Source organism: Anthonomus grandis, chromosome 22, assembly GCF_022605725.1.
Source record: "Anthonomus grandis grandis chromosome 22, icAntGran1.3, whole genome shotgun sequence".
NCBI lineage: Eukaryota > Metazoa > Arthropoda > Insecta > Coleoptera > Curculionidae > Anthonomus > Anthonomus grandis.
The window spans coordinates 22,105,228-22,121,231 of NC_065567.1; the positions used below are offsets into that span (position 1 = coordinate 22,105,228).

The 16,004-nt window shown below is 27.2% G+C and overlaps 1 protein-coding gene across 1 annotated transcript in view; it reads left to right on the forward strand.

Moving 5' to 3' along the window:
* Nucleotides 1-16,004, forward strand: part of LOC126748168 (tyrosine-protein phosphatase 99A-like) — a 286,407-nt gene that overhangs the window by 9,347 nt on the left and 261,056 nt on the right. Inside the window, exon 2 of the mRNA XM_050457205.1 lies at nucleotides 15,050-15,355. Coding sequence (XP_050313162.1) covers nucleotides 15,050-15,355 — 306 coding nt within the window. The remainder of the gene's footprint in view (nucleotides 1-15,049; nucleotides 15,356-16,004) is intronic.

Consider the following 16,004-nt stretch of genomic DNA (forward strand, 5'->3'; position numbering starts at 1 on the left):
GGAAGTAATAAACACAACTTGCTGCCTAAAATCATGAAATAATAAACTCATTTAACTGTCTGGAATTATGAAATAACGAACCTATTTATTTAGCAGGAATTAGTAAATACTAAACTCAACTTACTGGCTAAAATTTTATATTAATAATAACAGCCAAAAATATTAAATAATATACTTATTCAATTGCCTAGAATTATCAAACAAGAGTCTATTGCCTGGAACCATAGACTCTTTGAACTGTCTGAAAATATTGTTTCTCATTTCTAAGGCTTTTGGAGTAATTTTTTTAGGAATATGACGTAATCTTTATATCTTGCAGAAATTGAAAAGTAATTTTCATATTAAGCATTTAAATTTATTTGCCGTTTTATTACAGGCAAAAATTTCTCCTAATAAAAATGTCAATGTTTCTAGAGAACTATAATCTTTTATTCTAGACTTTTAGGATAAATTGCTTTTGTGTTTTTAGGTTTCTTTTTTAAGTTATTTTAAGTCATTTTAAGTTTGTGTTGTTGCGCTATATTGGACATTTCTTCCTTTTTTTTGTATTTTTTTTATTATTTATTTTGAAAACAAAATGCGAACTAGTAAGTTAAACCACGCTTTAAAACAATGCCTTCCGAACTTCAGCGCTTATAAATTAGATTCTAAGTTAAGTAGAACGATAATAATTGGACTTTTAAATGCATAAAATAAAAAGATATTATTCCCTTACCGTAGAACGATTATTTTAAAATTCTTATTTTTCGATTTAACTTCTAACTTAATTAAAATGCTTAAATTGGTTAAAAACTGGCCGTCAATTTTGACGAAAAATGTATTTAACTGGAATGATTACCCTATCAAACCTAAATATCATACTTAAAGTCACTTCAAATAGCGCATTTTGAAATTATTAAACTGCTAAAAAGCTCCGCGACTAATAAAATAATAGCTGCAATTTGTCCCTATCAAAGTAAGCCTCTGGTTACTCGAAAAAAGCTTGTGTTGAATCTGCACAATTTTTTTATTAAAAATTCTACTCGACTTTATTCTTTGTATTTTCCATAAATGAGTTAAAAAGTTTTATAAAATGCCGCTCGTCTTGCAGATACATTAAACGGAATTTATTGAGGACATAAATTTAATATTATATCTCTACTTAGCTTTGCCGAGGTAAAATTATAGATACTTCTAGAAAGGTTACACCTTCTATCTTTCTATATATAGTTTAAAAGCAAAGATCAATGGCTTGGAACTTTTCATTTTATATTGGCCGATTTTAATATATAAACTCACTTTATAGGTGCTTGACTAGTAGAAATTTACGATTTACTCGACATTTTAATCGGATAAAGGACTGAACCTCTTTCTCAAGATAAACGTCGTGATTTCATTTATTATAAAAGTTAAATTGCATCTCTGTCACGGCTCTTTTGCGAGTTAATGATTTTAATTTAATTTTGAAATTAATTTTTTGGGTGAATAAAATTGGTAATATTAGCGTAACATGCATGAGTTAAGTTTAAGTTAATCCATTTTAGACACAAACAAAGAGTGCTTCGAGTTCATTTAAGTTATGCATGGTTTAATTTAAAGTGATATATGGTGCATAGTTATTTTAAATCTATTTTGCTTATTTTACACTAAAATTTATTTAATTTTATTCATGTTTATTGAATTATAAGCCAATTTTTAAACACAATATAATTTCAGCAAGAAGAAAATTTTTTTTGTTAATTCAGGGAAAAATCCAAAAAATTATAAATATTTTTTTAGATTAAAAAAAATTCTTAAGCAAAAATTGCCAAATCAAAAAAAATATATGAAAAAAATTAAATTTCACAAATCTTAAAACAAAAATAATGTATTTGAACAATTTTTTGAACATAGTTTTAATTTTTTTAAATCATAAAAAATCGCTACAAATTGGGTTAATAATTAAATAAAAAAAAATAAAAGTCTTATAGGAAAACGTTTCAAATAAAAGTTGTGTGGAATAAAAAAAGGTATATTTTATATGAAAAAAATTGACTTTATCGAAATTGCGAAAAACTATAAATTTTGATTTTGCGATAAAATTAATATTTTCTAATTTTTTTTAAAAATAAATGATTATGGAGTTAAACCCTTTTGGACATAGACAAAAGTTTTTTCCTATCCATTTAAGTTATGCCTGGCTTAAATTAATTTTGCAAATGTTATATGGTGTATAATAATAATGTTAATTGTATTTACCATAAAAAAGCTACAATTCTATAAAAATGTAAAACTTTCATACATCCATATTCTATGTACTACCAGTAGAATTATCATACATCTATTTTGCGTTTTTTATCATAAAATTGATTTAATTTAATTTAGTCTTTAAATAAAGAATAATTTCTGTAAGTAAATGCTCTGCCTACCCATTTTAGTTATGCACAGTTTATTATTATTTAAATCCTAAATTTCCAGTTGGAAATAAATTAATAACTATAGGAAATTTTCTGTTGTTATTATATTTTAATTAAAAAAAGACCATTTTTTTCCAATGGTTTTCCAAGGGGAACAGTTATTCTTAAATCTGTAGAAAACGCCAATTTTACTCTTTCTATTTTTTTTATTAAAAAATTCTGGCATTTTAGCCTCAAAAAGTGCCCAGTATCCATTTAAGTTATGCACATATTTAACTAATTTTTGGGGTGTTATTTAAAAATACCTTAAACTTAATAAATTAAAATTTAAATAGTAGTTAGAGTAAAATTACAAAAAGTAGAAAATTTTTTTATTAGTAAAATTTGGAATGGTATAAAGGGAATGTAAGTGCATTTTTTTTAACAAATAAGTATATCTTGTTAGTTTTTAATCCTAGATAATTAGTTCTTTGTATTTATTCAAGTTAGTGCATACCACTTAATAATTGAGTGTTTAGTGTACATACCACTAATCATCAATTAACATCCAAAGTAAGGGAATATTTTTTTATTAGTATAATTTTAAAAAAATTACTATTAAAAGAGGAAATAGGACTTTTAAGGTTTAATTTCCTTATTATACTTGGACACTTAAGATATTTATATAATTTTTTTAGACTATTATAGGAGACACCCCAATAATGAAAACTATTACTATTTATTGTAAATGAGCTTCTCCCACATGACTGTTGACTTTAAACGACCATGACAAAATTATATAAAAACGATGTGACCGAACTGCCTATAAATTTCAGAGTTTCCATTACTTTTTATTTTATTAATCCTTTCACTTAATTCCTTATATATTGACGATGACTCTAAAGAACCTCTCCTAATTTGTTTAAGTGGGCTTTTAGGAAGAACGTACTAACAATACCAGCTTTACAAAATTTTAAGTAATTAGTAAACCCCTCGTCCCTAATAAAAAATATTAAAAGCAGGAAACGAAAAAAGCAACGTTTTAAGAATCTTTCGCAGCTTAAAAGCTCAGATCATAAACATCTAAAAATAAGCCCCTTGAGGGAAATAATATTTAAATAAGAAGAAAAGGAATCTGCATATAAACGAGGTAATTTTAAATTCAAATTAAGATTGATATTATCTTAGTTATTAATTGGCTTAAATGTGATAATGCTGCTCTGTCTTACTAATTTGATTTTACTGTTTTAACCAGAACTAAGGAATAATTTAAAAAATTATTATTTAAAGGGTAATATAATAAATTAAAAGTTATTTAATCAAGGAATGTATAAGGGACAAACTTACTTACGTATTCCTAAAGGGTCAGCAGCAAGCAGTTGCTGGAATCTCTAGCTGCTATTTACCTGAAACAATAATCTAAGCACCTGTTGAGATTTTAATGGAATAATTAGTTCTGAAGAACCCGTTCTGTAACACACGGAGAATAAATTCATATTTCATCTCTTTTAAATTAAAGTTTTTTGAGGTTTAAAAGTAGGTCTTAGTGGAACAAATTTATTTTTATGTGTAATAAAGTTGATTTTTTTTGCTTTTATGTCGCAATAACCCTTTACAAATTGTGAGGTAATGTTTTTAGCAATAAACGCAAAATAAAATCATAATTTTGTTTTTAGTTAACGCGACTTTTTGTTATTACGTGTGACGTAAAACAGTGTGTTTTATCGTGTTAATTTGCATTTGTAAATTGTTAAGTTTATAATATGTTGAGCAATTTACAAACATTTGTATTTTAAATATCACTACTGTGAGGATTTAATTTAATATAATATTTTTGTTAGTACATATTAGGTCTGTAGCCAGTTAAATATAAATTAGCTCAATATAATTAAAAAAATATATTTTTCTATAAAAGCTACTTATACAAAAAATTAACAGCTGCTATTTAATACTTCTTTTATGTGTAAAATAATAGTATACAGAAATAGGAAAACGAAAGCATTAAAAATTACACAACAGAATACTTACTTAGGTAACAAAAATATTGTAGATTAACCTCGAAAATAAAAAATTTAGTCAAGTAGAACTTTAATTGTGGCCTATGCGCCTTTTTTTAATTTTCTCAGTGCATAACTTAAATGACTATTATGTCCATTTTCCTCCTATTTTTGATTATAACAAGTTATGTAAGAAAAATAAACATTAATAATATATGTGATCAATTATGTAAAAATTATAACATACAGAAATATACACTGATTTTTTGATACCAATACAAATATTAAATTAGTAAAATAACTACATGAGTATACTGAAAGCATTAAAAATAATAACAGGAAATTACAAATAAATAAACGACTGGGCTATAATCGATCTCTTATTTTACGTGGCTTGGTTAAAATCGGCATTCGAACTTCTCGAGAAATAACCGACTCAGTTATTTCTCGAGAAATTCCTCTAAATGATTCTCGGCATTCCGAAATCAGCTGTAGTCATTCTCGAGGTTCTCGAAACATAGAACATCTTGTTTCTCGAACTTCTCAGAAAATTCTTTTCACATGATGACGATAAATCAGTTGTATTCGTTCTCAATACTGAGTATCTTCAGATTTTCTTGTGTATTTACTGGTAAAAAGAAAAACAGATCAATAACACTACATGTGACAAATCCAAGGTAAAAATTAAAAATCAGGACGGAGACTAGTTATCACATGTATTGTGATGATTAGTAGAAATGTATTAATTACATATTACCGTCCTAATTTCTTAACTTTTAATTTTTACCCTGTAACATATAGAATTGCTTATATGTTTTTTTTATTAGTGAATACACAAAAAGATCTGACGATGCCCAGTAGAACAACTCAGCGAAACACGTTTAAACTAAACTTTTTACTTTGTGTTTGAGACCTGTGACTTGGCGTTTGATTCATTACTATTAAACAGAATGTCTTGTTTCTCAAAGTCCTTTCTCTTCAACTTCTTGAGAAATCCTACTAAACAAATCTCGCTTTATAACATTACAGAAAATGACAGAAAATAGTTAACGCTTTTAGTCTAGTAATGCATAATTTAAATGGCTATCATACAAATATTCTTACCGTTTCTAAATTACTAGTACTCACGTACCAAAAACCCATGTTTTAGGTTAACATAACATTAAAGAAAATAATTTGTTGCACATGTTACAAGCATTTATAGCCAAACACTGCCATTAATATAAGGAAAACCTGCCTGTTCGGCAAAATGAGCCACAGTATATTAGATATAAGCCGTGCTCCTAAATTATATGTCTTTAATTGCACCTTCTAGTCCCATTAAATCACCTTGGGGTGGGTTAAGTTGGATTGTGCTAGATTATTACAAACGCAATAAAATTTATGAGATAAAAGAACATTTAAATACTTAGAAGAACGTGCAATAAGTCGTCTTTCTCTAAATAGCCTCAGTATTATCTTTGGAACAAAAAACTAAAAAAAAGTAGGTGTCCACTTCCTTCATAACGTATTTTATACCAAATAGAGGCCGATTCATCAATTACTATCCCTTATAAAGAATGATCAATAATTCCTTCAAGAGCGTAAAGGAAAAGATAAATGACTCCTTTGACTTACTCTTGAGCGTGACAGAGATCTCTACTTAATAAAGATAAAAAAAAGTCATCGTGCGTTTTCAAATACTAAAATTGTGTACGGTTTATCTTGTATAAGTAGAAATGATAATATCTTATAAAGGAAGTAAGTCAAGCAAACAGGATAACAAGAAAGCCACGTATGGAAAGTAAAAGTTATCAAACATTCAGAAATTATTATGCTCACATGCATGCAACTTCCAATACTCTACTTTATTGGAAGCATTTCCAATTTGAATGGAGAAAAATATAATTCAACAGGAAAATATTTTTAGAATTTAGTTTCATTTATATGGAACACCTGAATTTTCGATTTTCATGTGATTTTATGTTAAGGTTGTTTGTTATGTTTTATGTTGATAGAACATTGCATGGCTTTAATTGTATATAAATTTGAATATTATTATTAAGGATTATCGATAAAATTAATCTATTATAAACAGAACTAGGCATAAATTTAATGGATATGATAAACACTTTCTTATGTTATCCCATTGAATGACTTTCAATTATTATCAATTTAACCTCTACTCGTCAAACTATATAATGTTAATGGTCATTAAATTTAACAATTTTTTTTTATAAAATGGACCTTTTCATTTTAAATCCAGTACAAAATAGTAATAAATTGATTACTTTTATCTCATAGCAAACGTTATTGGCTTTAATTTATAACAACCACCGTAAAATAATTTAATTGATAATTTGTAAAAATACGTTACCAAGTAAATTGATTTTCAAATATATAGATTGCTTTCAATAAAAAACTGTTTATACGTTTTTTTTAATACTCGACAAAGTCTAAAAATAACATAAAATTCCACTTTACATGACAAAAATATGCAGCAAATAAATTTGAAAAAAAACGAACTTTATTTCTGATAATAGCCGCTTGTTTAATTTAATAATGCATAACTTAAATGGCTATTTATATAATAATCAATTTACTCATTCATAATTTAACTGAGTATGTTGTCTATTTTCTTACTGTTCCTGATTAATAGTAAGAAAGTTTGTACATGACAGAAACATAGAGTCAGCCAAGAGTTGGTTTCAATACATTGTGGACGTATTAAACAACTTATGACGTGTAATTTTGGAAAGTAATGCTCTTAAGAAAACAGAATTATGCGGGGTGACAACCCAGTGTTTACATGATTGCTATGCATATATACCTTTAGGCTCACATCTTGTTGCTAAGAGCGTTTAAACGATTTTCTTCTATCCAATTTGTTTAGGAAAAATAGAGCATTCATAGAAGTAATGGCTTCTAAAAGGTAATTACAAGAAGATATATATCCAGGACGCATAAAAATGGTATCTAGTTGAAACACAAAAGATTTATATAGCAAAATTTAAAGAATTAAAATGCATTTATGAGCATAATAAAACATCCTATTGTATAGAACCAGCCAAGTTAGCAGAATATTTCAGATAAAATCTTCGTTTATTTTGTTTAGAGAACTTAGGGTTTAACTGCATAACGAAAGCTTATAATATTTTTAGAATTCTCACCTTTAAATATAATACGTCGCTCTAGTTAATAAAGCTACACAAGTTTCTCCGTGAAGTAAATAAATATTACAAATGAAGAAAATGCGACGCTCAAGTGAGCACATGGACATCTCAAATAGCGGCTTATAAAAGGATAAAAATGTCAGAAAAAGAGACAACAGTCCAAAAGTTTCCGTACGAGTGTATAAAGTATATTTGTTTGGGATTTCGCCTTCTTTTGTAACGCATTTTTCGAGAATATCCTGTTAATTCCACATGCCTCAAAACTTTCCGTTGTGTCGCATTAATGTCGCAGACAACAAAAAAAACATTAAGCCTTTGCCAGGATGAATATGGATTTAGTTAGCAAAACATTAGTCTCTCGTTTCGGTAACAATATTACAAATTTACTGTTTAATGCCAGTTTTAATGAAGAGGCTATTGTCATCATGGAATATTATTTGACTACTGATTAGTATTAAGTTTTGTCAAATATTAGTGAGCTTATCAAATATATTAAAAAGTTGCCTTCTTTTACTAAATTTCATAAGTAACGATAATAATTATTTCAAATGAGCTCTTTATAAATTACTAAAATGCAGAAATCTATCTGAAACCGCAAAAGCAATAAAAAGGCACACAGAATACCAGTAAAATTATGGTGGATCTGAACTTTTTTTTTGGAATGCATAACTTAAATGGCTATCATAACTATACTATCAGTAATCAGTATCAATTTTTTTCCTTGTGAGCAACTATTAATTAAGAATAGTGGAAAAAGGTCGGATACCCATTTAAATTATGCCTTATTAAACTTTTTATAATCATTACTAAAATAATAAGTTTATGATAAATTATGTGCAAAATAAAATTTATAAGTATTGATTTGTATTCCGATGATTGCTATAAGAATGATTTCACCAGAATTATTTCGCTGCTAAAAGTGCTTGACGAAGATATTATGAGCGAGATGAATAATATTTCCAGCATGAGGAATTAATTAAAAATATTCATTTATTTTTGCTTCATTAAAAATGCCAAAATGCGGGGAGTTTCCTCGACATTTCGATTTTCTTTGAACCTTTAATTATGACCAATCTTTATTAAATCTTAGTGAGAAAACCCTTAATTAAATACTAAAAATGATTTTAAACAATTTTTAGGAATCCGTGTTTTTGCGATCATAATTTTAAAAATAAAAAATGTGTTTATAAACAGGAATTAAATTTCAAAAACTTCAGTTGGATACTCAAAAGAAAATTAATCTGAAAGGAATAGATATTACTGAAGATAAAATTGTTGAAAATTGTATATTACCTTAGTATTAAAATAAATAATTTACAATATGAAGTGTTTTTAAAAAAAGTTGTTAACAGGGAGTCAACTGAGCAAGAAAAATTTATAAGTTGGTTGATTTTTGATCATTTTGAACAACAAAGTTAATAATTATATGCACTTTTAGTGAAAAGACTTTAATATCCATATAGTTTATGCATTATAACAAGTCTTACTTAATTTTATTGTATTTCTTTAATTTACTAGAGATTTTTATCCTAATTTATCAAGAGATTTAACTGATTTATTGTTGATTTATTATGTTTATTAAGAAAATTCATTTTGTTAAACCAATACATATTGTACCTTTAGTCGCTGCCTGTTTTATATTCGAAAAGTAAAATTTTTATGAAATTTATTACTTTTAAAAATAATCAGCAAAATTAAATAACAATTACGAAATAATGATTAAAAATCCCAAAATGGGGAAAGATTTTCTCGACATTTCAATTTCCTTTGAACGTTTAATCATGACCAACGTTTATTAAATCTGAGTGAGAAGGGTCCATTAAATCCTAAAAATGATTTTTAATAAAATCCTACAATTTCAAAAAACCCTTATTTTTTGCGATATTTAGAATTTCCAAAATTAAATTCCAAAAAATTTTGTCCACAGGGTATTAAAAAATATATAATCAGTTTCTTATGTGCATACTCACAAATATATTTACTCTGAAAGCAATAGAAATTAGTGAAGACGAAATTGTTAAAAATTGCATATTTCGTTAGTATTGGAATATAATGGAAGTTTTATAGCCATTTAAGTTATGCATTTAAACAAGTCTTTAATTATTTAATTTTATTATATTATTCGAGATATTTAACTGAGTTATTTTATAATGGCTAAAAAAATGGATTGTTTACAACTTAACAAACAAGAAATTTAAATAACCATAACAGATAAAAATTTACCGCTATTTAATTTTCTAGATCGGAGACTAGAAAAATGTCAAATTTTTCATATTTCCTTCTCCATTACTGCCTGGATAATTTACAAATTGAAGTTTTCGTACATGATTATAATTTATTTTACATATAATGACTGAATTCAAAATTGCATGCAACTGGAATACGTATTAAAAAATTATTAAAAAAAGAAACACATACCCATTTAAGTTATGCATAAGTTTTCACTAAGCAACAATAATACCTTCCTGGTCTTTTGTTTGCAAACGTATTTAATATGGCATCAATAAATTGCCAGTCGGATTACTTTCCGCACTTTGACAGTCCGATTACGTAGCTAACAAAATTGATTTAGGATCCATACAGCTACATAGTAATTATGACTATGCAAACGCTGATGCATTCAACCGTGTATTTATTGATATTAATGGTCTAGTTAGTATTGTAAGAAGTTTCTTGTTGCTCGCTTATAAACTTACTTAGGAAATATGAGAATATCCTTAATTAAAGTTTTAATAAGGCAAAAAGTAGCAAAAGAAATATTTTTAGTAGAGTTTACGGGTCTAATTATTTTATCAGGTTAAAATTACTAGATGTCAGCTTGTAAGGCTCGTTCTTTACGACGTAAATAAAATTTGAGGGATTTTAAATTATACCTCAAGAAATTTATGTATTCAAGCCGTTAGAAAATAAACAATGCCGGTAGGTAATTTTCCTCAGCCGGAATCCCTCGTCGGTCTTGTAAAACTAACAAGAAACACTACCCGCGACCTTCTTTTTTGAGATAGCATTAATAAAACTTGGGTTATAAATTTAGGGTTGCTGATTTAAAAGCGGCAACGCTGTAAAATAAATGGGGGTTTTAAAGGTTAAGTGGTGAAATAAGCAAACTGACGGAATGGTTTGCATAAACAGACTATAAAATACTACGCGGATAAACGAAATTCCACTTTTTTAGTTTTCTAGACAAGCACGCAAAGATTTTTGAGGGAACTCTTTCTTTTGACCCATAAAATACGAACCATATAAAAATATCGTAAAGGACTCCTGTGGGTTATATCTTTATAAGGAGATATTGCTCTTAAGCAACTACTAATAAAATCCTCCTGACAGTAATTCAGAAGACAAACGGATTTTGGTGTCATTTGTTTGTATTGACGACTGAACTTTTGTTAAAACAGAGCTTAAATAATTTATCATTTTATTGATATAACAGACTATTTACGTCTTTTTTTTATGAAATTAATAATGCCTAAAAGCTAAAACAAAGTATAATGAAGCTTTTCAAATTGTTTCACTAATTTTCTGTATAATTTAATTAAGAATCCGAGCAACTGCTTAAACACGCTTTGCTCGCGATCTTTTTAGAAGTTGCACAATTTTTAATTAGTAATTACCAAATTAGGGAGGTAAAAGCGGAATTAATATAATTAAAAGTTGTTTTTTTTGGCCCCTAATAGCCTTAAAATCTGACAATAATAAACTTTTATTTATTTTTTTTTGGCGTGCAGAAAATTAATTTTTTAATACGATATTTGCCAATAAATTTTTTTATTTTGAAGCTAAAAAAGCTAATTTTTAAAGCATTTTTAGTAATTATAAAAAAATTACAGTTATGTCTCTTTAGGTTATGCTTAAATATTGCAATTTAGGTTTAAAATTGAATATATACACAAAAATATTCAAATTTGTGACATTTTGACAAAAAATTGGAAAAATATTATTAAATTTGTACTTAATGGGAATGGTTTCAAAATAAATATGAAAAATGATAACCATGTTTATTTAAGGATTTCCACTCATTTTCTTGACTATTATTTTCGAAATATAATTTTCTCAAACGAAATTATACAGAATGTTCTTTCTAGATGGCATCTACCAAATATCTTCTCTCCAAGGCTTTCAATTAAATAATTTTAATGAAAGACTCCACAAATTGTGGGTCAACTCGGTGTAAAGCCTTGCAGAAATCAGTATGCATGACATCTAACTCTACTCTTAAGAAAATTATTTACATGGTATCCACCAAAATTTCTTTCTTTAAATATCTTTAGATAAAAAACTAAAGACGTAGTAGGTTAGCTCTGTCTGAAGTTGCGGAAATCAGTATAGATGTATCTAAATATCTTCTCTCCAAGGTTTTTTAGTTATATAACTTAAGATGGAAAACTCAATAACCTATCGTATTCTCGAACAACATTTTTCTCGAATAACTGTTATTACAGAATTTTTCAAGGAAAGAATGTCATCCGAATATTTCAATTACTTGGTTTATTGGCAAGTACTGATTAAATCAATCGTGAATAAATTTTAATACTTGATAAATTCAAGAAGAATAGTTATATTCGGCCTCATCTCGTAAATAAGAGTCTATGTAGTACCTTCGTTTTTGGGCGCTATCGATCACAAGACTCTTATTTACTTCGACGAGGCCTTCATATAATCAAGATCGAACATCACAGGTAAGTTCGTTTGATCTTGAAATTATTTCGGAGAAATAAAGTTAAAATGATTTCGAGAAAAAAGTATTTAGGGTAATGATAGTTCGAGAAATTGATTGTTTGGGAAAATTAGTTGTTCAGGAAAAAATAACATTCGGAAAAATGACAATTCGGGAAAAACAAATTCGAGCAGAAATGCCATTTAAGTTATGCATATTTATTATAATTCAAGATTAATATGGAACAGGATATCCCAAGGTTCGTTTTTATTAAATATTTGGACTTCTCGCATGGTCTCTCCCTATATACAAAAATCACCAATTTTTTTACATTTGGGTGTAAAAATTATTTACGAAAAATATTTAATGTTCTATTTATTTAGAATGAATATTATAAAATTATAAAAATGACTATCATGTCCATTTATGTTATGCATAATTATTTCCATTTTAGTTAAAAATGAGGTACCTTGTCTTGGTTTTTGTTTTATTGCAGTGTCTAAATATAAAAAGCATTAAAATCATTACATTCGTCTAAAAATTATTTAAAATTACAAAAATATTAAATTTTTTAGACATTTGGAGAAAATATTAAGTAATTAAGTCTTACGTAATTTATCATCCTTCTACTTCATATTATTCACTTTTGGGTGCTAAAAATCCTTTTCTTAGGGTGTTTTATACATACCTGAAGGTATTTATGAAATAGTAAATAAATTTGGCATTCCTAATAAAATGGTCCCACAATCGATAACACTTTTTGCATTATGTATTAAATCAGTTTCATGGTTAATTATAGATAAATTAAATGCTATAAAGATAAATAATAAAGTGTATGCAACTCCAGCATATGCAGATAATGCATGTGCATATTTAAGTAATAAACAAGATATTTAAGAAGTTTTTGAAATTATAAAAATATATGAACGAGGGACTATTAGACATGAAAAAGTCAGTAATATTAAGCTTAGGTAATTGGAAATTAAGGCCAATGTTAAAATTTTTGTAACAATATGATTTAGAAGACACTACAAGAAAACTGGAAAATAATTGCAAGGAACTTTGAAAAGTTTATATATAAATAGTTAGCAAAGAATTTAGATCTAATAAGGACGGTGTGGTATACAAATTATTATTATAGTTTTACCCTTAACAGCAACGTGTAGTCAAAAAAATTATCAGTATATACCTATTGAAAAAGATGGGCTTAAATTATGTATAATGCAAAATATTTGATCGGTTGATAATTTATTGCACAGAATAAAAGAGCGTAAAATTAATAAAGTAGTATGGGATTGGGTTAAAACTAAAAAAAACTAAAAATCTTTAAGTTAGAATATTGTATACCTGTTAAAAGTAATTTCAGTTTTATTGAATAAAATTTTAAAAAAATATTTGCAAAACAGAAAATTCAAAAATAATAATTTTCTTAATAAATGATTTTTTTTGGAACGCTTATAAAACCATGACACTCATGTCCATTTACGTTATGCATACGAGATTTTATTCATAACATTTCCTGGTAAACTGGGTAACCTAACCTTGTTACATACTAACATTTAAAATAAACTAAATAAGAGATATTGTTTCGGCATGCAAGCGTATACATCATAAATCACCGGCAGAAGCAGAAAAGTTCCGAAATAATATTCGTAGCAAATTAAAGTTGGTGGGCATGCGATGTGAATGCATACATAGTAAAATCTTCTGGTGAATAATCCGCCTCTGAAAACTGCGGAAAACACATTAGTTTAATTTCGAATCTAACAGAATAATAATGTAACACCAGTATGCGTGTATACGAGCAGCCGCTAATTTTTAGCCAATTTTATGTAACTCGAAACCGTGTTATTTGGAGATTTAAGTTGCGTGGTATGTTGCAAACATTTGATAAAATCGCTAATGGATTTGTAATACGTTCGTTCGAAGATAAGAATGGAAATGAACAGTTGGACTTTCAATATTTCCTGAATTACTGACGTTATCTTTGATTTAATTTGAGACGCTTACTTTAATTTTTATAGCCTATTTTAAGCCTTTTTATTATAAAAAATAGAGTATTATTTAACATTAAGTAATAATGCCAGGAATATTCTTTTATCTAGGCCGCAAAGTTAAATCTTTAATAAGGCGCCCCTGCAACTATAAAATGTTCAAACTTTACGTTAAATTTACATATAAAAAGGCAAAATTCTAAAACAGGTTTCAATAAAAATAATCTACCAGGTTACGCTTTTTCTTGTATAGAAGTTGTAACAACATCCCTTACATTGACGACTTTTCTCCTTTTTCCTGTTTTTCCACGAACTTTCTCTGCTTAGTAATTACGCCTTAGGAAAACTTTTAATTACTTAATAAATAGTATAGCAGCTAAGCTTATTGGCTTATGTTCTAGAGACTATTAGCGTAGCGAGACCCTTAATACGTATAAACACTTTGGTTTATAGGTTTCTAATTGGGTGAGTTTTATAGCACTTTGTGCTAAAATATTTTAAAAAATTAACACCACAGAGAGAAGTTAATAAAAGAGCAAATTTTATAAGTTTTTATTTATAGGAGTTAAAGGGATTTGTCTACAGATAACTTGTGGCATTCTGCCATTAATTTGGGTAATTGGTATGTCAATTGTTAAAGTCATATATTTTTCCGAGGTGGTTTAATTCATAGAGTTAAAAAAAATTAAGAAAAATAAAAACAACACAATAAAATTATGACGAAAAAGCATGCTTTTTTAGATTTTAATAATTTTTTGACAGACAGTGGCTTAGTTACCTCAAGTTCCTTGGTTGTAAATGGAAAATAATTAGATTTTTATTTAAAAAAATCAATACAAATAAATTGCATGTATTAGTGCTAAATTCAATATTAACTTAGTTTTTTCCATTTTAGCCTCTGATAACATCGAATACTATCGTGCGCCAAAAGGAGTGAACTTCACAGTGCGTTGTCCAGGTGCTAACGAGAACTCTATGGTCGAAATCCTAGTGTGGCATCTGGATACTTTAATGGAAATGACCATCCAGTATAACAAAAGTAAAGACTTTCCATTTATGGATAATTGCACTGGACGCGTTGGTATGAACAGAGATTACAGTCTTACCTTATGTGACGTCTCGTATTTAGACACGGGAAATTACCAGTGCTTGATTAACCATAGACTTGTGCCAGAAGTGATGATCAGGTTCATTGTTGTTGGTAAGTAATTATACATTTTATTTGATTTTTTAATAAAATTTACTGGATATCCGCAAATTTTTTGATAAATAATTAATCACAGACTAACTCTATTCAAAAGTTGATTAATTGAGATATAGGGTAATATAGTTTTTGATATATTAACGAATAAATCATGTATCAATTTATGATTCTTTTATGTATTATTAATTAGCACATACGCTGTAAATACGATGTTTAAAGTTATAAACCAGTAAGGTACGCGAAATAACTACACCGACTCATAAAACCATATAAAACGCAAAAAAATATAATTATAAATACGGTAAGCACAAAATGCTCCCTATTAAAATAGTTTTATGATTATGTTAGTTTACGAGGTTATAAAAATATTAGTCCAATCAACGGTGCATTTTAAATAAATAACATTAGCCCTTAACTGACAAATCATAAAACACAACGAAGGCAATAAAATTTCTATTGTTTTTACTACAATAATTGCCCCCATTTGAGGGATTAGCCAAACACATCCAGTTGATGATATTGGAAATAGCTTTTACAGTGACACTTTATATTTTAGAAAAAAATTAATAAAAAAGCTTTTACAATTGACATAAATTCAATTTTTTATGATTTTTTTTTTAATTTATCGGGTCGATTAAATATTGAT